The 22500-nt window shown below is 38.9% G+C and overlaps 1 protein-coding gene across 16 annotated transcripts in view; it reads left to right on the top strand.

Moving 5' to 3' along the window:
• The window catches only part of erc1b (ELKS/RAB6-interacting/CAST family member 1b), a 187244-nt gene that overhangs the window by 57718 nt on the left and 107026 nt on the right, over window positions 1-22500 (top strand). For 12 of the 16 annotated variants that reach the window (XR_006250571.1, XM_043236260.1, XM_043236258.1 and 9 more), the window contains 3 exons: window positions 2960-3153; window positions 6406-6417; window positions 13994-14129. Coding sequence is in view for 15 of the 16 variants with exons in the window: in XM_043236260.1 (XP_043092195.1) it covers window positions 2960-3153; window positions 6406-6417; window positions 13994-14129 (342 nt within the window). In the remaining variant the exon portion in view is untranslated. The remainder of the gene's footprint in view (window positions 1-2959; window positions 3154-6405; window positions 6418-13993; window positions 14130-22500) is intronic. The other 4 variants (XM_043236250.1, XM_043236253.1, XM_043236261.1 and 1 more) reach the window with 1 other exon arrangement.

Consider the following 22500-nt stretch of genomic DNA (forward strand, 5'->3'; position numbering starts at 1 on the left):
CCTGTTTGGTGCTGGGCTGTTTCTTTGAAAGATGGTGCCGTATGGATTGACCGCTCTGGCTTTCCAATACCAACAAGCTTCATGGAGCTTACAAGCAGACACCCGCTAATAACTGTATAAATGCTTGTTATTTCCTACCCAGTCTGTCTGTCTCGCTGTCACTTTTTTTTCCACTTTTTTCTGATGTTTAGTACAAGTCTTCATGATACGGACACAGACATGCAATGTCATGTGATGAGATGAATGTGGCACATTTCAAGAGTATGGTACACTTTTTTTTAAACGCATCTATATCCCTCTATTAAATATTAGATATATTCAATGATGATAATAATGGTTGCTATAGTTTCTATAGTGACATTGAATGGACTAAAAGTAAAGAATTTATTTTCAGCTTTAACATTCCCTGTTGTTTTAAGACAACAATTATGATTATTATTATTTCAATGATCATTTATTTTATAGAATTTATGGGAAATAAATCTATCAAACCAGTATTGATCCAAACTAGCTACTTTCGTTTAATTTAATTTCATTCATTCATTCATTCATTCATTCATTCATTCACATTTTTAAGTTGATTTTCCACTGAAACTCAAATTTTGTTAATTTATTTTATTTTCGTTTTCATTTCATTTTTCATGAATTTATTCATTCATTTCCTTTAAGCCAAAATATTTTATTTAATTTATTTGTTTTTAATTAAATAATAGACTGTTTATCCCCACAAACTCATTTAGATATTTATTTAATTTTATTGTTTTATTTTATTCATTCTTTTTTGTTATTCAGTTATTTAAAAAAATTAAATTCATATAGAGTATGCCCCATGGAATTCAGATTTTTTAGTTTTTATAATTTTTTTGTTGTTGTTCAGTCAGCTGACTGGTAAGACACAAAAAATGTCTGTGAAATGATAAATGAAAATTTAATCCTTTCTTCATAATATTATCTGCATCTTTATTTTGTAATACATACAAAAAAATCCTGCGTCTGCTATTTTCTAAGAATTAAATATGAAAATTAAATAGACAACATGTAATTAATAATATTGCACACACACACACAGTATTATTAATTACATTTTGTTTAATTTTCATATTTAATTCATATAAAATAACAGTCAAAGGATATGCATTTTTTCTTTTTGTTTTTAAACTGTTTGCACCCCAAATTTTAGTAACCAGGTCGGAAAAAAATTGTACATCTCCATTTGAAGAAATGAATAGAAAATAAACAGCTCAAATTATCTTTAATTTTTAGTTGTATATTTTGGTTGCCATTTTCTGGCGGTTAAGCACCTCTTTCACCGACTATTTGTTGAAAAAGAAAATAAATAATTACATCATTTACATCATTTTAACGTTGTAGACCCTATTCATGGAAAGTGCCTCGTACTGACAGATTTTTTTGTTGCTCCGCCCTCTTTCTGACACATTCTTGATGCTAATTGCACGCTAAATGTGTGTATCGTGTGCTTTGGTATACAAACTTTCATTTCTCTGCCAGACCTAGGCTTTTTACACGCGCTCTCATGCAGCAGCCGGTCCGTCCACAGATGACAAGCTCTTGGCGGTCCGAGTGGAAACCTACTCAACCTCAGGCCGAGACTTTAATAAAGCTAATTAGCGGGACCTAAACGTCACCTTCAAATATTATCCCCAATAAACCAGAACAGTCCTCTTTCACACAGCGCCAGTCTGAAGAGACCTCGGATGTCAGACACTTTGCTCTGCTCCGCTGCAGCAGGTTTCTAAAAAGTTTTTTTTTTAATCACTTTTCATGCCTGGTTAGTTTTGTTAACCGTATTTTGGACACATTGAAGCCATCTTTGAACGTCCTCTGAATTCAGATGCGGTATGTACACATTTATTCGCACGGTGTAAATGACACAGAGCCCTTGTGTCCCCGGCTTGTAAAGCCCGCACTGTGTTTGTGTTTTCACAGCAGTATTTTTTTGCAGCAGAAAGACACCTGTGTCCTTTTAGAGGACTTTTATGAAAGAAACATTACGGCTGACTCCTTTAATTGTCCGGGGAAATTAACTGATTTACTTTTCATTAGAGGAGGCCCTTGACCCGGCACTTTAGACGGCCGTAATGTCACTAATTATTTTGATGACTTCAGCATGATTGTGTTTCCATGTGTCCCTGTAATGAGAGCGTATCCTGTCGTGATGTCATGGGGGAGCTTACACAGAGCCTGCAGGTGTGAGGCAAGTGTCTGAGATCTCAAAACAGCCCACAGACTCTCACACACACACACACACACACACACACACACACACACGCACAAGTACCCATGACAGTGGTCTGAGCGCTGACAGCTTGTCTTTGGAGAGCCGAAGTCAGGGGAGCCTCATGTCTTCCTGTCTATTCACAGCGCAGACCCGTGCAAAACCCAAAATTGCTGAAACTCTTCAGAGGAGGACATTGTAAAAGATTTTTTTTATTTTATTTTTTTTTTCTGGGGTGTAAGGCCCGTTTACACAAATTCCAGTGTGCTTTAAACCATGCATAAAATATTTCCAAACAATGCATCTCCGAAAACACTAATTTAATGTCAATACATTTTTTTTTAGTAAAAATACAAAATTAACAAATTGTCATTTTAATTACTTTAAATACTTTTTTTAAATTTAGTTATGTGTGTGGTGATGTCTATCACAACATAAAAAATATATTATTATTGTTTTCGACATGACAAACTATGCCTCAACCGAGATAAAAAAAAATTATTAAAAAAATAAAAAAATAATAATAATAATACTGTAAAATGCAATAAAAATAATAAAAAAATTATTATCTTAATTTAATAATTATTACAATCCTAATTGGTGAATTTATTGGTGTATTATTATTTTACTTTATAATTACCTTATTTATGGTTTTTTTTTTGTTTTGTTTTTTTAAATCCTTTGTTGAGCTTGACCCCTGAGACTCTATTTTTGGCCCTACAGGCTCAATCCATCGCTGTTGAGGCTCAGACAAATGCCGGACTGTCAGAGCGCATTGCCACACTCGAGCAGGAGGTGGCGCGTTACAAAGAGGATGCTGGGAAGGCACAGGCTGAGGTGGACCGGCTCCTGGAAATCCTCCGAGAGATGGAGAATGAGAAGAACGACAAGGACCGCAAAATCGGCGAGCTGGAGAGGTACACAAGCTTACACATTTACTTTTAAACAAGACATAATGAAGACAACATAGACTTCTATTGTTTTAATGTAGCCACTTTAGACTAATCCAACTAAGATGTCTGCAAAGGAAGGAACTGATTTAGGTCACTTTTGGGGATAAAAGCCCAAATGATGAGATACTTGCAAGCTCCTACTCTGTCTGTGTCTGTTTGACCACATTTGTTGCTACTCAAGTGATCTTTAGTTCCGTGTTCAGTTTATTTTGTATTTAGCCCAATATTTTTGCATTTTTCCACAATTTATTTTCCGTTCTCCATCTGCCGTGTTTCCAAGGCAGGAGTCATGATTGCTTGCTGAAAGCAACAATATCAGCCTTTCTACAGCGTCAGTAAAAATTTCCCTTGTATGCGACTACCCTGGCGTACATGTACCTATTTCTATATCACTACTAACAGATAACAAGAAGTCACCGATTCAGTCCAAAATATTTTTAAAAGTGTTTAAGGCTGCAGGGTGTCTTTATCATTGTATACTTCAGCTGGGTGCACATTAGCCCTGTATGTCCTCTCAGCATTTTTTGGTTTTGGAACAAGAGCTAAAAGAGCTGTTTGGAGCACAAGGGTGTCTTCTGTTTGTGTTCTTTGTTAGCCGTTCTCACCCACTCAGTCATCTCTTATCCTCCGTTTATTTTGGCGTTAGACCAGAAACGAGTTGCGGAAGATTTGGAGGGCAACTTCAGTGCTCATACTACAGCATTACGGGATGCTGGCATTGTCCGGAAAGATTCATCGCAAGCGTAGATTTAGTTTTCATCTCCAAGTTGCTCTGATCCTGAAGTGTACTGCCATTTCAAAAGTTTGGAAAAGTAAAAAGCTTTTTATGCTTCTCAAAGCTGCGTTTATTTGTTTAAAAAAATGTAGTTGCTGTTTAAAATAAATAAAATATATTTTTTTTTTATTATTATTATTAATAATAATCTTGTTTAATATTATTATATATTATTTATTCCTGTGAAGCAAAGCTGAATTTTCAGCATCTTTAGTCCATTGAAGATTTCAAAGTATATCAAAATAGGAGACCAATATTAGAACTTGATCAAATAAATACTGCCTTTTTATGAGCATAGAAATACACGTGTATATTTCTATTCTTAGATTTTGTATCATCTATTTAATACATTAACATTAACATATTTTTCTTAAATTTCTACATGTATGTATGTGTGTGTATATACATAATAAATATACACAGTGCACACACATATATTACGTAAACACAAACTTTTATTTTGGATCCCAAACATTTAAAAGGCAGCGTATGTTCTGTGTTCACAGACATGGAGAATAAGACACATCTTCCACTGCATGTCTGCTCCTCCCAGGATATGTTGCGCTTTATGTCGGTGGTGTAAACATCTGTGTTTTTGGCCTGTTTAATTGGACTAATTAATGAAAGGCAGATCTAGACCTTCTCTCAACTTGGCTTTCATAAATAAGTAAAGGAGATGAATAATTGAAACAGGTCTTGAGCGTAAGCAGACGAGAGTCTGGCCTGGAGGTGAAGAGTCGTGGAGGTCACGGATGTTGACATTGTGCATCGACAGTCCCGTACTACTCCCTCTCGGCCTCCGTCGGGCCTTTCAGAGCTGCGTTGTAGCTGGAATCCCGACAGGGCCTTTCGTTTGCTCTCGCCGTTGGATGCTAGAAGTGTTTTAGGTGGATTTCTGTTGATTCATAAATATTCATCTGACGCTCGCATCGAACGTCTCACGCTTTCTTAACAGATCTGCGTTAGGAGAGGATTAGACTAAAACAAACTCCATATGCTTGGCTCGATGCATCATTCATGTCAACCGAGAGACGATTTCTGAAATAAACACCAGCCGCAATCGCTAACCGTGGCGCTCCGAGCTAATTACCGCTCTGAGTCGAGTTGCGCTCTCGAAACACACCAGGGAGTTGTTCGTTGCTCATTGTTCTTCGCGTGTCGTAGTTTTTCCTGCACTCTTGATGCGGTTGTGATGGAGAGTTTGCTCAGACAGATCCTCCTCTGTTAGCGCCCGCGTCTTTAATCAAGACGCGAGTGGCAGGTAGAAGCGACGCGTTCAGAGTCAGGATTACCTTTCTCGCTCCGAGATGGAGAAGCCAAAGCTCCTCTTGTTGCAGATCAGTGGTGCGGAGGCAGGTCTTGTTCGGAAATGCCTTCAAAGTCACAGAAAAATGGCAGAGGGTGAATTGGGGCATTGGGGTATTTATTTCATAAATTCGGTAGCGGTGAATTTGCGGGTAATTATGGAGGATTGTAAGGATCACTGTTTGAGATGGAGCTAAAACGGGAGGGTGAGCTAGAGAGGAGCAAAGAAACAGAGGTAAAACAAATGGGGAAAAAACACATCTGAAGCGCTATTTGTAAGGATAGTGAAGCAGAGTCTCAAAATATGACATGCTCCTGGTTCAGAAAAGATGGGGAAATGTTTAAGGACTATATTTAGCACACTAATTTAAAGTATTTTTTAACATTATTTTAACATTGAAACATAAGCTGTGCCAAACATCTAGAACTTCACCCGCTATAGTATATTTTGTAATAAGCGAACGTTCAAAACATTTAATAATAATAATAATAATAGATTAGTAATAATTAAATCCAAAAAATATTTGTGTCTGTAATATATAATATTATATATTATATTGTAGAATTATACTCTCATTCAAAATGAAAGTTTTACACGTCATACTTGTGCACAATGTATATGTTTGTTATATATGTAAATACACATGTAAAAAAAACGTATGTATATTTCAACTTTTATACTATTATATCTGAATATAAATATTTTCTGCATAATTATATATTATATTATAAAACATGTTTTTGTTAATGTTATTGCATTTTAAAGCACATTTTATGCTCTTCTCTGGATGTTTTATGTATAATTGTGAAGAAACTGATTCATTTATCTGTGCATTCATATAATCACTTACTAAAGAAGCATATGATTGATTTATTTATTTATTTTTTTAGTTTGTTTTTAAAGGGATGGCACGTCACATTTTCAGGTTCTGCAATCATTTCTGTGTTTTATTATTTATTTTTTTTTATGAATGCATTTTTCTCTTAACTATTCATTTATCTGTAAGTCCACATGCGAACGCTCATCATGCACTGTTCAATCTCTTTGTCTCAGCTTTCCAAGTTAACCCAGCTTGCTCTATTTCTCTCTTTCTTCCTCTGCGTTTCTTTTCACTGGAATGCTGTCTACTTCCCAGTCTGCTTTCAAGGTCAGTATGCCTACTTCCCTCCCCTGCACTTCCTTACAACTGCAAATCAACTTTTTAGCTTGTTACACACAAACGATATGCCGCTTTACCAGGGCCTGCTCTGTAAATCATTTTAAGGATGGTTCGAGTGATCCGGGACCGGTGTTTCTGAGGGGCCGGTGTGGTGGGGGAAACTGTATCCGCTAGACGGGGAAGAAAATAATTCAGCGGTTGATTGTGGTGTGGTGGTGCCCTTGGGCGATGCACTTAACCCCAATTTGCTCTTGTTGCCTCCATCACTCCCCTTGGACTTGCTTCTAAAGTTTCTATGGAAAAAAAGAGAAATTGCTCTGACCTGAATTGATTAAAGGTTCAAAAGAAGGAATGAGGAAACCTGGGAAGGTCAAGCAGGCGCTACAAACAGAAGAGCTCGTCTTGTTAATGCACGCTAGCTTACCTGTGAGGTCTGCTCAGAAGAAGAAAAGAAGGACTCGCCAGAGCTTCTGCCGTATGCGGATGACAGACAGAAAGGATGTGGGAAAAGAACGTGGGAGAGCCCTCGCAGAACTTCTAATTGGAGCGTAAAGAAATCTCCATCAGTCATTTTCTCCCGAGCGGTGTTGAAAAGCTCGCCTCTTCTGCCAGCGCAGCGTCGATACGGACCCGTCCCGCTACAGCCGGGATCTCTGCGCACGGCTTGTTTATCGTGGTTATTATTTGCATCTCTTTTTAGTTTGGTCTGGAACAGAGACTTGTCAAGCTGTTTTATTTTTTCCGCCCTTGTTGCTCCACTAGAAAACAAGCCCAATGTTACGGGAGCGCTTGACAGAACTGTCATTCTCTCTCTCTTTCTCGCTCGTCCTTCTCCTCCTCCTCTTTGTTTTTTGGCTTTTCTGATTTATTCTCTGGAACTCAGCAACACAACAAACAGGGCCGATTTGATATCTCCCCCAGATGAAGGGGCGCGGCGTAATGAAAAGGAATCCATGTCACTCTGAAATGAATTTTCCCCAGTGTTACGCATTTGCTGCTGAGCTCCAGGGCCTCTTGATTTAGTCTACAAATGCTTCACAATAAATGTGATGTGCGTCGTTCCCTGAAGTATGAACGCTTCCTGTGTTGCCTTTCTCTTTTTCTTTGTTTCTGTTCTTCTGTCTCATTCTCTCGTTCAGTTTTTTTTTCTTGGTTTCTTTGTTAATTTCTTTCACTCTTTCATTCTGCTTCAAATGATTCCGATCATTTTTTTTTTGTACCTATATCTGCGTTTCTTTTTATTTCTTACTTGTTGAATCTTAGTCTCTATCTTTTCTGTCAGACTTACCTATCTTAAGTTGAAGGGTTATATTTGTAGCAACAGGCAAAAATACATTGGTATTGGTAAAAATTATAGATTTTTATTTTTTTTTGCAGAAAATCATTAGGATATCAAGTTCATGATCATGTTCCATGAAAATATAATGTAAATTTTCAACTTAATTTTTGAGTAGTAATATGCATTGCTAAGAAATTTACGTGTGTGTGTGTATGTGTGTGTGTGTGTGTGTGTGTATATATATATATATATATATATATATATATATATATATATATATATATATATATATATATATATACATACATATGCATCCAGTATTTAAAAATAAATAAAAATATATATATCATTTTATTTTTTTGTATGACTGTATTATGCTTTTTTAAAATGTTTATTTTTTTACTTTTTTTTGCATGCAGTATTATCAATTTCAATTAAGATTAGCATGCAGCATGTTATTTTAGGAATATTTAATATAGAGCGTCTTTGTAAGATATAGTAATATATTTCGTAATACATTTTGTCATTCCTCCCTCTGTTTTTCCTCTCTCTCTCTCCCACATTCTCTGTTTGTGTAATTGAATCGCTGTTACTCGTTCTGGAGAGGTAGAAGGCTGTATTTCTGGGTTTTGTCTCATTATTTTGGGAGGCTGGTCTGCTGCGCTGGTCTGCCGCTCTCGGTTCCCTCGGCAGGTGAAGGCCACAATCCCGCACAGACAGGGAGGTCTGCTTCTCCCGGCCTGTCGATGAGTGCATACGATCCGGTCGTACTCGGGGAACACCTCCGCCTGTCTGTTGTCTCTGTGTGCTTTCCAGTTAGCTTTGGCTGGCCTGGCCTCAGGGCCGACCGCATGATTAACTAGATTAGTCAAGGACCGGAGGGAATCATCCGCTCTGTGCAGGACGGTACGTAAGAGGCGCTGGGACACCCCGTCGTGTACCTGGCCGCAAAACCTCCTCAGAAGCCAAAGTCTATTAGGCTCGAGAAGTTCACTCTCACCACAGACAGAACTGTGAAAATGAGCCCCGCTATCAAGCAGCGGCTCTTGCCAGCTCTGCTCCACCTGCTGCTAGAGAAATGGCCACAGTCTGCGAAGAACCCACATTTCCTGTCTTTTATTAGTCCTGAGCTCACGAACATATCCTGAACGCCAGGAAGGAGATATCCGGCCAATATAAAGACACAATTGACATTAAAGGATGACTTCGAGAGGGATGAGGGATGAAGTAAACACGCGCTCTCAAACAGTCTTTGATGGCGTTCCACTCCGTTCTTTTTCTGGTCAAACAGGTCGGGCTTGCGATAAACAGAAAGGTTTTTGTCCTTACTCGACCTTTTTGCTGTTTATCCCGTCCTGGACTGTTAGTGTGGGCACACTCGTGTGCGAATATGTCAGCACGGTTAAAAAGAACGAGAAAAATGACATCAAAAAGTAGGCCCAAAAGGCTTGGATGAAAACGTGGCGCGGTAACCATCTCCAGCCTTCTGCGCGCGCAGCCTGCTCATAAACGCAGGTTGGCTTCGTAACATAAGACGCTTCTCTGTTTTCTACCCAGAAATCCTCGTAATGGCGTGATGGATTTATTTCTTCAACATCGATTTCCTTGCGCATTCATCTCAAAATCGCACCCAATTTTACCATTGGGTCTTGTTTTATGTTATTAAGTGTCAGGTGCGATTGAACTTTGGAATAACGTTTGCTTTAATGCCCGCCGGGCCTCATTGCTCCAGTTAAGTGACCACAAAACGTAATTGTTTAGAAATGTAGGTTCATATTATTTTGAGAAAGGACATGTCGAAAGAGCAAAGGAGTCATTTTGAGGGCTCGCACATTTTGGGTCCTTGCGGTGGTGGTCATTCAGCGGCGTTCGCTTTTGCCTCGCCGTGGCTTTTGAAGGACTCTTCCTTCCCTCGAGCGCAAACGTGAAAAAAAAACAACTTTTCGGGGGAATTTTTTTTTTGTGTTTACCAGATGCGCGTTTCAAAGACTTCATTATGCAGAAGTTTAGAACATCTTTATAGCCGAAAGTTAGCAAACTTTCTCATGTTTGCTCACACGCTTCTGCCGATATCTTGAGAATTTCAAAGTGCTTTCAAGCCTTACCCTGTAAACATTGCCTGAAGCTGTCTTGTATATGAATTATTAATTGTAAGATCTGGACCAAAATAATGAATTACTATTTTTGATAATATTCAAGGGTTTTTGAGCTCCATGAATATAAGATTCATTAAAAAGCATTAGGTTAGACCGGGGTGCAGAAATTCTCTTCTGAACAACATTTTCACCTGTGTGTCAAAATGTGTGTTTTGTTTGGATTTATATGTTACGTTTTCATGTATAATTAGTGTGTTTTTCCTCTAGACAAGCTCAAAATTGTGATTGAAGATTATTTTCTTTCTCTCCCGCCCTGTCATAGACCTGTTTACCTGTTTTTCATTTTTTCCGCTCATGTTAATGCTGCTTCTCTCGTTGCCTGAAGCCGCACTGGCACTCCAATATAGTACAGTTTTCCTAGTATTGATAATATGGCCACTAATGCAACATAAGGCTCATGACAGGGTTATGTATGTGATTCAGAGCTTTATTTAGAGGAAAGGAAAATGTTAGCATTGGAAAATTGAAGTAAAAAAGACCTTTAAATGGGGTCTCTGCCCTTGAACACTTTTCGTAGCTGTGTTTACTAGACAGAGATGTTTCCATTTAGGTTTGTGTTTCATGCGCGTTAGCACGAGAGTTAAATATTCGCTTAAAATATCTCTTGCATTACACTACTGTTCAAAAGTTTTAGGATGGATCTTTATAGCCTATGTTTAAAAAGAAGTCCAAGTAAAATGAGTGTAAATACTGAATAATACGGACATCCATATTTTTGGTATTAGAAATATCAGTGTTAACAATGCAGGCGATTAGATAGCATCCATGATTTCTTGATGTTCCTTTTCCTGTAAACGCAGATGTATGCTTGTGTTGCGCGGTTCATTGTTTCACTGTTACACGGATTAACGTAAAGCAGAGCTATACGTTGGGCTCATTCAAGGAATCTTTGAAATCAGTATTTGACTAAATCTGACAGGATGGTCTAGATTAGAGTGTCGCCATCACTTAGTGGACCATGGTGGAGCTCACTGAAAATGCTTGCTAGCAATGTCCGCCTTACAAAGCCTCTCTGTCAACAAGGTTTACGAATCGCTTTTGTTATACACTGTACCTGTGCCATCGAATGCTTTTATCACAGCATAGCAAAAATACCAGAACGACTGGCGAATTACATATGAATTAGATGTTGCCGTTCTTCTTTATTGTTGTAGAAGTGGTTCCTCCATGAACTCTGCAAAATGGGGTTACCTATCCCATCACATCAGAGCTCAAATGGAGACATATAAACATATAATCAAAACCCTGAATAAAGGCTGGCGCGCAATGCATAAAAACAGTCAGCTGCTTATTGCAAGTGTAGTGGAGCCAAGCAGATGGCTTGGCCTCTTCTGGAAACACCAAATAGGAACATTCCAGTATATTTATGACCTGTTACACAAACTCCCTGGAGCACACACACAAAGTCTTTCTTTTTGCTTTGTTATATGGTCATGTTATCTTCAAGATGGTTTTTTTGACAGCACAAGCGCAATTTGTCTGATGTTTCCAGAATGGACATGACATTTTTTTTGCGCCGCTTTTTTTTTTTTTTTTTTTGAGTAGATATCAAATTAGCAGTGTTGAGGAAACTGCTTTGGACTTGTTAAGATGCTTATAAAATAGTTAAACTACAGCCAAGCTACACTTAGAGTAATAATCGTGCTGGTTAACTAAAAATAGCTTTTTAAAAGAAAAAAGATGGTACTGCTTAATTCTGCAGTTAGCACTTTCATCTGGGATAAGACTCCAGAACTAACTAATAAAACTAGAAAATGCGTTTATATAACGGACTCGAAAACATTGTTTAAATAAATATTTCGGTTTTAAATGAATTGGTGAATCATTTAAATGAATCAGTGAATTGTTTGTTTAAATCAGCGAATTGTTTAAATAAATCAGTGAATCGTTTATTTAATCAGTGAATCGTTTATTTACATGAACCATGTAAATGAACTGATTCTCCAAATCAAATCCGATTTCCCAATGCAACATTCAAAAGAGAGGACAAAGTTCACTCTGCTGATGAAAAATGCAGCGATGGGGCTATTTGTCAGGCTTATTGGTAAATCCGCACTGTTTTGAAATGGCTGATGTGCTTTGGTCAAGTTAGTAGCATGCTGTTTTTACTTCTTTACACCTTAACGGTGCAAATGAATCTTACTTTGTTTTTGTTAGCCTCAAGAGCCGATTTCTGTTTGCGTATGCAGAAATGTATGATTATAATAAATATACGAATACAACAGTGGATGAAATAGTAGTAGACTTCGCCTCTTTGTCGCCTACACTCTGTCAACACGTCTCGTGATGCTCACGTCCAATAGAAAAGAAAACCGTGGGAACCTTCTGCAGAGACGGATAATCGCTCAAACCAGTTGCTCCTTTTACTAGCAGTATGTCACCAGGCTATCCTGATCTCCAAACCTTTGTATGGCGAAGTTGTACTAGTCTGTGCAACGGGAGCCAGAAGACTGCGGTTTTACTCTGGTACTTCCACACAGAGACTCCACTGTGCTCAGGACAGCAAGAACGATCAGGTTCTAGAGGCTCAGCGGCTTGGCCCGCTTTCTCCAAGCCTTGTTCAACGTCACCTTGCTTCAGCGAACACGCTCTGAAAGCACCAACCGAAGCAGCTTGGTGGAGCACCTTGGTGCCGCTTTCCTGGCACACATAGACGTGGCTTGTCATATTCCATAAGCCCCTATAATAACTCTTCAATTACCTTCCCGTATTGTGTGTCTTGGGCAATGCTCTGTGGTGTCAAAGGGGGGCCGAGGGAGGTCTTTCCACAACGCTGTGTTATTACTCATTTAAAGACATTGGTGTTGGCATAGCCTGTGGTACATCTGTTCTACAGGGCATAGGCGCAGTTTTTCCTTTTTTTTTTTTTTTTTTGTTTTTGATCAAGTCAAGATGGTTAACGGTAACCGATCCCGGCCGCCACGCTGCCAGTGCGCAATTCACCGACGACGGCCACGTAAACAGGAAAACTCTCGAGCAACCACCGCATTTAGGCCCGATGGTGCGACACTTCTCCGAAATGAAAACGGCTCGAATGCTTTTTTTAATTTATTTATTCCTTCCTTTTTGGTAGTGCTTTGTGTTCCTGCGGGTTTCCATGCCACAGCAAATGGAGGGGGGGGGAAGGATAACGAGAAAAATCCCAGAGCTCAAACACAAACATACTGCCTTTCATTTGCAGCACAGCTTGATCTGTGGAGATCAGTCCTGCTCCCTTTTGTTGTCATTTATAATAAGCACTCTCATTGACCCTTCTATTTGTACTTGACTGCTTGTATGTGTACGAAAGAAGATAAAACTCTTTGAGGAAGAGGTCTTTGATTCTACTTGTGGCCTAATAATTTTAGTTGGTATTTCATTTTATATAAATGAAATATATTCAAATTTTGGATTTTAAAATTTATATCAATTCAAATTTAAATATATACCAGGCTGTGATCTGATTTCATGAGTCATACATCATTTTATTTCTAATTCAATAAATAACTTATTATATATTAAAATGTCACAAATTTTTTAGAATAAAATCACTTTAGGCATTTGATATGATTTTATCAGGCATATGTCACCTTATACAATTTTTATTTGATCTTTGTTAGATCCTTTTTTGTGTTTCATTCTGAATAAAATTATGCATATTTTGTTTTTAAAAATAGGGTCCCACTTTATATTAAGTGGCTTTCTAGCATGTAATTAAATTCCAATTAATCATTAGGTACAGTACATTTATTGTATACATGCATGTTTTTAAAAAACACCTGCATGTTATTACATCTGTAATTCATTTATGTGATTTCATTTATAATTGCACTGTTGACTGACCCCTTACACCTTAACCCAACCTTAAACCTACCCAAACTAGCAAACCTGTCTATAACCATACCCATATCCAACCTCTTTAGCAGCAAAAATGTTTTGGAATAAAATATGAACACATTTTACTTTTTGGATTATTTTTGGATGTAAGTACATAGTAGTTAAGGCCACTTAAAATGTGAGACTAAAAATTGTATACGCCATCAATTATCGAAGACACACACATTCCTCTCTCCTCGTGTTTCCTGTATCCATCTGCCTCAGTCCATCTGTAAATGTCTGACTAAAATCTGTTGTACTTGTGTACTTGCAGGCAAATGAAAGACCAAAGCAAGAAGGTTGCCAACCTCAAGCACAAAGAGCAGGTGGAGAAGAACAAGAATGCTCAGTTGATGGAAGAGGCTCGTAAGCGAGAGGATAACATGAACGAGAGTTCTCAACAGATCAAGGTAAAGTCCACATGACATTTATTTACTTCATTCGCAGTTATGTACAGTTCTTGAGCCCGTTCCGGATCAAATTTTACTCATATGATGATGCCTAATCGAAATGCAGGATGAATCCCTGTGCCTTGCAGTGGATTTCAAGCAAATGTTTTACACACAAAACCACTGAAATCCGACTAGAGCAGTCTTAACATTGAAACTTAACCCATAATGAGGCCCATCAACCTTTTAAGAGGGTCAAAGTCCCCCCAAAACCATGAGTTATTCACAAAAGCTCAATCTTTTGTGCAGCGTTTAAAGGTTTTCCTTTTGCGCTGCCTAGAAAAGTGTCTCCTCAGAGCGATCTGTCTTCTGATTATATAAGTTTGGATGTCAGCTCCGGTTCCTCATTTGAGAATTGCTGGGATTCTTCTCAGGTAAAGAGCGATCTCATGTTTCCCTCATCCAGACCGCATTCACGCACATCCTGACCTCGTGTCCTCCTTTCATTGTGAGCTTTGGATTTTGGGAAAAGAGAAAAGGAGAGAATAATTGAGCGATGAAATAAGACACAGTTGTTCGATGCAACCGCAGGAACTATTTTTGAATTTATGGCTCTGCGATATTGAAGCAGAAGCGTCGGTATCCAGGTATCGGCGTGTTTAGTTTGAGCCGCTTTGCGGATACAAACTACCTCATCCAGGCTGATGTAATTTTCATCATATTGACTATTTTTGCCCCCATTTGACAGGATGGTGGTCTGTGGTGGCCTCTCCCGCCCTTCTAGAGTGAGGGTTCGAATAGAAAGCCAGAATCAGCAGTTAACGTCTGTGAGAATCTCAGCGCAAAAAGTCCCACTTTTTATGGAGGGGCTGTTTTTCCTCTTTGCCGTAGACCTCTGGACAACAATGCCACAGCAGCCCTCCCTTTGTTGTGGTTTTCGGTGTTTTTCCTGGCCGTCGGTTTGTTCTTTCGATCATTCTCCGTTTTCACATTTTCCTTGTTCTGTGTCATGTGTTCTTTGTTTTCGTTCGAGTTCATATGCTCTTTTTCTGACAGCAGGATTGATGTGCTATTGGACCTCGACCTGTGGTACCCGGTGACTGGTTTGTCGGTGTGTGCGTGCGTACGAATACGTGTTGCGGTCAAAGAGAGCTCATTTATGACTTCGGGGCCCCAGCATCCTCCGTGGGGTCACGTTGCCGCGAGCCCACATTGTGGCTTGCGCTCCCCCCCTGTTCGAAGCACCCTGATGCGGCTGCATCGCGGGCCTCGTCTGGAAGCGGCGACAGCTGCTTCCTTCAGCCAAGACCATCAACCACCACCTTCCCCCACAGGCACGTCACGATCCGGCCTCGAGGCCCTGAGACTCCAGATCAGGCGAACCCCGAGCGGTCTCCACACGCTATTGGACGTGTTTAGAAGGGAAAGCGATTGTTGTTGATGATTTGGTATGGTTACGGTGGTCTCGCTCCAATTGGTCGGTCAGGGTGATCCGAGAGAGAGGTTAGTCCAGGACAGCAGAGCATTCGTCTCTCTCTGACCCGGCACTAAAAATTGCTTTTTCAATCAATGAAGAAGGTTTCCATTGGAGCCCTGAGGTGGGATGTGGGGTGGTCGGTTGTGGTTGAGCACCAGAGCTGCACAAACACATTCAGAATAGCAACTGTTGACATTGGAGGAGGTTAGATGGTCAGTAAGGAAGGACTCTCGCTTCTATTTTTTTTTGTTTCCTGCTGGTGGCGTTGCTCTGCTTTCACATGATTTGATCCAATCAGTCCCCTAATTAGTGGTGCTTTCTTGGGCAGGCATCGCTGTAACTTCGAACAAACCCGTAGACCTTACTTTTAAACTTTGGTGTGTAATGCGTGCTACTGACATGATTCATAGCTCAAATTGAGCTTGAACTGAATTGGACTTTACATGCAGGAAGTTGAACTGAAAGTTGAATGGCGGGAAGCAATGCTAAGAAATACATTGCAGGTAATGCATTATGGGAAATGAAGTGAAGTTCAGCAGTCTGTCTGTCTGCAAGTCCTGTAATACCAAATGGACACATTAATTTAATGGACACATACATTAATTAAAAAAAATATAAAAATTGCTTTTGTTTTTGAAGACTACTTTTATATAAGGTTTTATGAAATTCAAAAAATTTAAATTCAAATTCAGCGTTTGCTTTTTTGCAACCTTTTTTGAGGTTTAATTAAAATTCAGTAATGGATTTGGAATAATTTTTTGTTTAAAGTTTAGCTTTTATTTTTTATGTTTTTAACTTTTGTGAGCCATTAACAGTGCTAATGGAAAAAAAAAACCCACAATGGAAGCTTAATTATTATTACTTTGTGCATAGAAAATTACCTGGTACACGCATAATACTGAGCTAAGACAGTTTAACATAAAAGTTACCAAAAGTGAGTCATCCAAAACTTCAGAAGTGAACACTGAAATAACTGAATGTCGACTGTATATTGTTTCCATCTTACTATATATATATATATATATATATATATATATATATATATATATATATATATATATATATATATATATATATATATATACACATGCAAAATTAGTACAAAGCCAATCTGTACTAAACCAGTGGTTCACAATTAACAATAGAAGTTATAAAATTTACCTGACCTAAATATTGACCAAATCATTAAATGCTACAGTAAAAATAATTAGCATAACAGAATTACAGAATAACCATAAAAAATTCAAGTGAAACACTTCTTTTAATTAATTTCTGAGTTGCTCATTAGGCCCTAACCTTGGGCCCTCTACCAACTACCAAAAGACCCTAGAAAGCACATAATACATCAGATAGCAGTGTTCTATTCACTTCTTTTTAATGTGCAAAATGGTATCAAAATGGTCAACATCTAGTTAGTTAAGATTAGCTGTTAGTTTCCATAAAATGAACAAATGGGACGCAGACTCTGCCTGTGCAGAGAATTCAAAAGAAGGTCTTTGATCAGCGGCCCTCAAGAGCGTGACTTTAACCTCTTGTGAATCATCCCTATCCTTTTTCATTTATCTCTCTAGTCTGATAAAACTGGAGATGGGTTTTTATAGGCCTCCACATCTCTTCAGCGTTTGAGACTTTTTCCGCCGGATACAGAGTTCCCAGACGCGCAATACGTACTGAATCATCAAGCCGTACCCCCCTCCTCCTCTCCCGCTGATCAAATATCATCAGCCTGAAGAAATCAAGACTTTCTCTGAGAAGCAGGATGGAGAGAGACAGCAGGGGAGAAAAGATGACATTATAATGAAGCCCAGTAAATACCTGTTTTACTGCGTGGTTGAGTCTGTTCCCTTTTACTGCAAGGAGTGCAGCGCCACGTGCTCTGACTCCCAGCATGCCCTGTGACAAGAAGGCCCCACTGTATCCCAATCTCCACCTTGACCGGCCTTCATCAAAATACGAACACGATGGAAAAACCGAATGAGAGAGTCTGAAAGAAAACCATAAGGTCAAAGAACGGAAAGGTACATCCAGTCAGCGTGCTTCAGCTCAGAAAGGGTGAACACATTCTGCCACATGCTTTGTGCAGTCATCAAAGCAAGCTCAGAAAAGGGTTTCCCCCACAGGTGCAATGTGCGCGCTACTCCAGAGAAGCCATTAGAACGACGCCGGAGCGCCGCACATTACGAATGGCGGTTGTAAGCCATAGGTCTTCTGTTTATAAGTCTCACAGCCCCTTTTATGTTTGGCACAATGTGCTCTCGTGTGGTTGTAAACATCAGCACTCAAACGCAGAGAGTTTAGAGTGACACCTTTAGTGTGCAATTGTGGAACAGTATTTTATAACATTTGGCGACTTGGACGTCATGCTGCTAAGTGCTCTTACAAGCACTGGTGGTCTTTTTTTATTCTGCACGTAAGTTTGTGCACAGTCAAGACGCTTAATATATTTGCACCGGAGGTTGATTTTAGCTTCGTGCTTTTTATTGTTCATTTTATTTTATTTTATTTTGGAACAGCGCACTCTCAAAAATAAAGGTACGTAAGCCGTCACTAGGACTGCACAGTTTCAAAAGGCCCTTTTGAACTACCTTCAAAATTCAAGTATTAATAAAGGTACCATCCAGCTTTATTTACGAGAGCGCAAGGGATTCTTGAATGTCTGATAGAAAATCTAGTAAAACTATAGTCAGCCTCAATAATTAACCATCCTTGACCCTTCCTTAACAGATACATTATATAAAGATTTATGTAAGAGCTATACATCTGCCATCATGCAGCCTCTCGCTGGTCTTTCTCCTTGCGTTTGCATTTGCAGGCAAATGAAAAGATCTGACAGGTGATGGCGACACACTGGAGTTAATAAAGCCAAAGTGCTGCGGGCGAATCGCAGGTTTATGGTCCTTTTTAAACATGCAGATATAAAAGAGTCAAACAGGAGCCTTTTATGACTCGCTGGCCTGCCGACGCTGCTTTTATTGAGGGGGAACATATTACTGTCCCTGGAGGGAGGCCTTTTTTCATCCTAAATGTCATTTTCTCAACCTGCCATAACAGACTGGTTGTAGCGCAACATCCAGGATCCATTAAGAAGTTAGTTGGCACAGGACAGTCTCAGTTATTGGGATTCAGTGGGATGGGTGAGCATACCTGGTTTGCTAGTTTTAGCTTGTGCGGTTTCTAGTTGTTTGTTTGTTTTTTTTATACACTCTCAGAAATATAGGTACAAAAGCTGTCACATGGTACACTTCTGTACCTCTTAGGTAATAATACGTACACTTTAGGTATTAATATGTACCTTCAAGGTAGCTTTTGTAGCTTTTATTTGTGTGTATTTTGTTTGGGTATTTTTGTTTAGAATTATGTTATGGGTTCTTTTTTGCTTTGGTTGGCTTTTTTTCTGTTATGTGTTTTGGAGACATTAAAATTTGCAAGCAGCTAAAACCAGCAAACCTGGCTGTTATTTATTTATTCATTCATTTTTTTACTCGTTTTTTGTTTCAGCAGGGAACTGTTATGTTTCTTACAAATTGCGTGTGCTTGACCTAACAACGATTTGTGCGTGTAGAGGAACCATCTTGGGATTAGATGTTACATTACTGTCTCAAGCAAATTAGCGTTGGCAGCTTCAGGTTTAGGACTTTTTTGATTTCTTGAGGTCTCTGTGGAATGTTCTCGAATGTTCCACTCTGTCTTCCAAAACCTCTGAAGACTGACGAGAGATCAGACTTTAGCGGTAACACTGAGCAGAGGTGAAACAAAACTGCGGTGAAACCCGCCCGACAAGGTCGTCATCACTAATGCGGTGGCGAGAGCCATTCTCAACACTCAGAGGGAAACGGAAAGAGAGAGAGGTAAATCGAGGCCGAGACCGAGGAATGGAAATAGCGCAGGAAGAAAAGCAAGAGGCGCAGTGTACTTCACACATGAAAGCCTTGATTCTGCCACTCATCACCTCTCGAGCGCGAACAGGTCAGGAGGGAGCTAACAGACGCCGGTCGCGAGACTGACACTCCAAAGCACTGGTGGAGAGGAGATCTGACTAGAGATCGGCTACTTATTACAAGCTGTGGGAATCAAGAGCACCTTGTTTTGGTTGTAGGGACGCACTGGGCCGCAGCGGTTCGATTGTCTTGTGCGTGTTAGAGATGGAACAATCTAAAGGAATGCCATTTTCTTTGTGGGCTTTGCAAAACTTTTTTTTTTTTTTTTTTTTTTGTTCTCTGTACTGTTGCAAATCCCAGAGCTGCTAGCCTGTGCCAGAAAGCGTGTGACATACTGTAGCAGTAGTTGAGTAACGAATAGTAGAAACATCAGCGCTCAACATTACATCTCAAATCATGCCTTGAAATTAGTAGATCTTATTGCTGTCTTTGGCAAGGACATCAACTGATCGTTCAGAAAAGGAACACAAATCCACATGAGAGGAATGATACAGAAAAATGGGCTGGCTGGAGCTAAACGCCCTAAATTCATTATCCACTTTTTTTTCTTCTCAAATTGACATCCACCGCGAAAATAACTTTTGATGACTTTTTAATGCGTTTTTCTTATTAGTTAAAACTTTTATTATATATATTTTTTTCTTGTAAATATTTATTTTATTATTTACAACTTGTTTCTGGTAGCATCGATTGTATCTTGAATCTAGTGAATGTAAAAAAGAAAAAAAGGCATTGTTGCTTAATTTCTTGTTTCAAAAATGTTTATATCTTTTAACTCGAAAACTAGATGAAGACATACTCATTAGAATAGTTTATTGCAGTGTGTTTTATTGCAACAAAAGTTGGCAAATGCTTTGGTGGGTTTCACTCTCTCCTTATGCAAATAGATAGGAGCTGAGCTTGCATGACTAGAAAACAACTGCCTGAGGGTGTTACCCAGATCCAAAATGGCCGCCAAGTATGCTGACTTGCTTAAAAAAAGCCTTTGCTTCACAGAACTGCACCATCTGATACCCATCAGCCCCATATGCAGGCCCTCCACCCCTTCAATCAGAACAGAGCCTCGTTGTTTACACCCATCTTTGTTCTGCTACATCTCAAGTCTTTCTCCTCCTCCTTATGCTAAGTGTTTAGCCTCCGGCCGTGTGGGATGTTCTTGCTCTCATTCTTGTGTTTTTGGTTTTTTGGGTCCACTGTCATGTGCATAAACTAGTGGCTTTGAAACTGGCCCAGTGGCTTCCCTGCTGAGGGCAGAATTTCCCCGCAGAGATACTTTGATGATAATGACTTTATGCTTTGGGGAGCCTGTTTTATGACACATTGTGCCCAGACACCCGCTATCATTCAACGCACGGTAGAGCACTGATCACAGGACTGTGAATTAAAGGTCAGCTTCCCACCACCACAGGCAACCAAAGGTCTAACACACCTGGCTAATGTTGTTCCTCATGCTCATCTTTTTTCTTTCTTTCTCAGCATAATGGGTGTTTATGCTTGTGAAGCATTAGCATAGGGTTGACTGTGGAACTTTTGACTTTTTAATGAGAAATGAACTAATGTTATATTTTAGTGTTATTTTCTAATAGAATTATAGATTTTATAAATCTTATAAACTTGACTTATTATTGTCATATTTTCCTTTTTCACTTTTTGTTAGTTCTTTTTGTAATGCTTTTTTGTAAGTGTTATTACTTCAACTTAAAATATTAGAGGACAATAATAATTGAAAAAAATACTTTTACTTTATCCTTTTAGCAAAAACATTTTTACCATTTTTAGATAACAATAACACTGGTATTCTTTAGCTCAAAATTTAAACATTTAAATTTACTTTTACACAGAAATATGACATGCATCAGAAAAGCAATCATACTTTTGGTAACATCATACAATTTAATTTAAAAATAAGAATGCATAGTGCAATTCCAATGCATTTTTCTTCATATTGAAATTTTGATCTTTTTTAATATATAAAATATTATAAAATAAATACAGATATATTTGTCAGGATATTTTTCATCAGAGAAAAGTTTACTTCTAGTTAATGTATGAAAAATAATTGACAGTTATATTGGCAATTTACCAACATATCTTGCATTTTTATTAAGTTCTGCTATAAAAAAAAAAAAAAATAGTATTTACTACTTAAACTGCTTGTCACTTGTCTCGGTCGTAGGCAGAACAGGATGGACTGTTACTATAAATAAAAAAAAAAAAAGATTTTTCATATTTCATTTACTAGATTTACGACATGACACCCCACTCCCCCAACTTCAAGCCATCATCTTGATGTAGAACATGCAGAAAGCCGTGTAAGATGAGAGAGAGAGAGAGAGGGCTTGAAAGAACGATGCAGAAAGAGTTGGAAGATGCCGGAAAGGGCTCGCTTCAAAGAAGCACATCACAGGAGGTTATAGAAATGAAGTAAACAGTGTTCGTAGCGCTTAGATCTGCAGTAACCACAGCACCCAGAGGCTTGATATCCAGCTCTCTTGGGAGCGTTTCAAAGCCCTGTTTTGAGCTCGTCATGGAAGCTTACATTTCTTTCTGCTTGTCACTCACTCTAATTCCCTCCTCTCCTGGCCTTCTTGTTATTGATTGCGTTCACAAATTAACAACACTCGAGTTTATTGTGGCCCACTTTCAGTTACTTCCTCTCGAATTTCGAAATTTCTCATGCGATGGCAGTTCTACGGGTTTTTAACAACTGTGGATTCGCTGAACATCCGATGAACTCATTCACATTGGGTTTGTTGTGTCTCTCGACTCTCCGAAGAGTCAAAACCAAATGCGGTCCAGTCTGGCAGAGCTTTTCGCCAGTATCCGTGCTTTGCAACTCAAACCAGATCCAGGATCGGGAGCTCGGGATCAGATGGTGGGGGTTGGGGGGAATCACATCCGCATGTTCTCATTTCTTTAATAGACTTCCAAGGTCTTTTTTATTGGGCCTGTTTGTTGGCATATGTTGTTTGATGTT

The sequence above is a fragment of the Puntigrus tetrazona genome, chromosome 4, assembly GCF_018831695.1.
Source record: "Puntigrus tetrazona isolate hp1 chromosome 4, ASM1883169v1, whole genome shotgun sequence".
NCBI classification, from domain to species: Eukaryota; Metazoa; Chordata; class Actinopteri; order Cypriniformes; family Cyprinidae; genus Puntigrus; species Puntigrus tetrazona.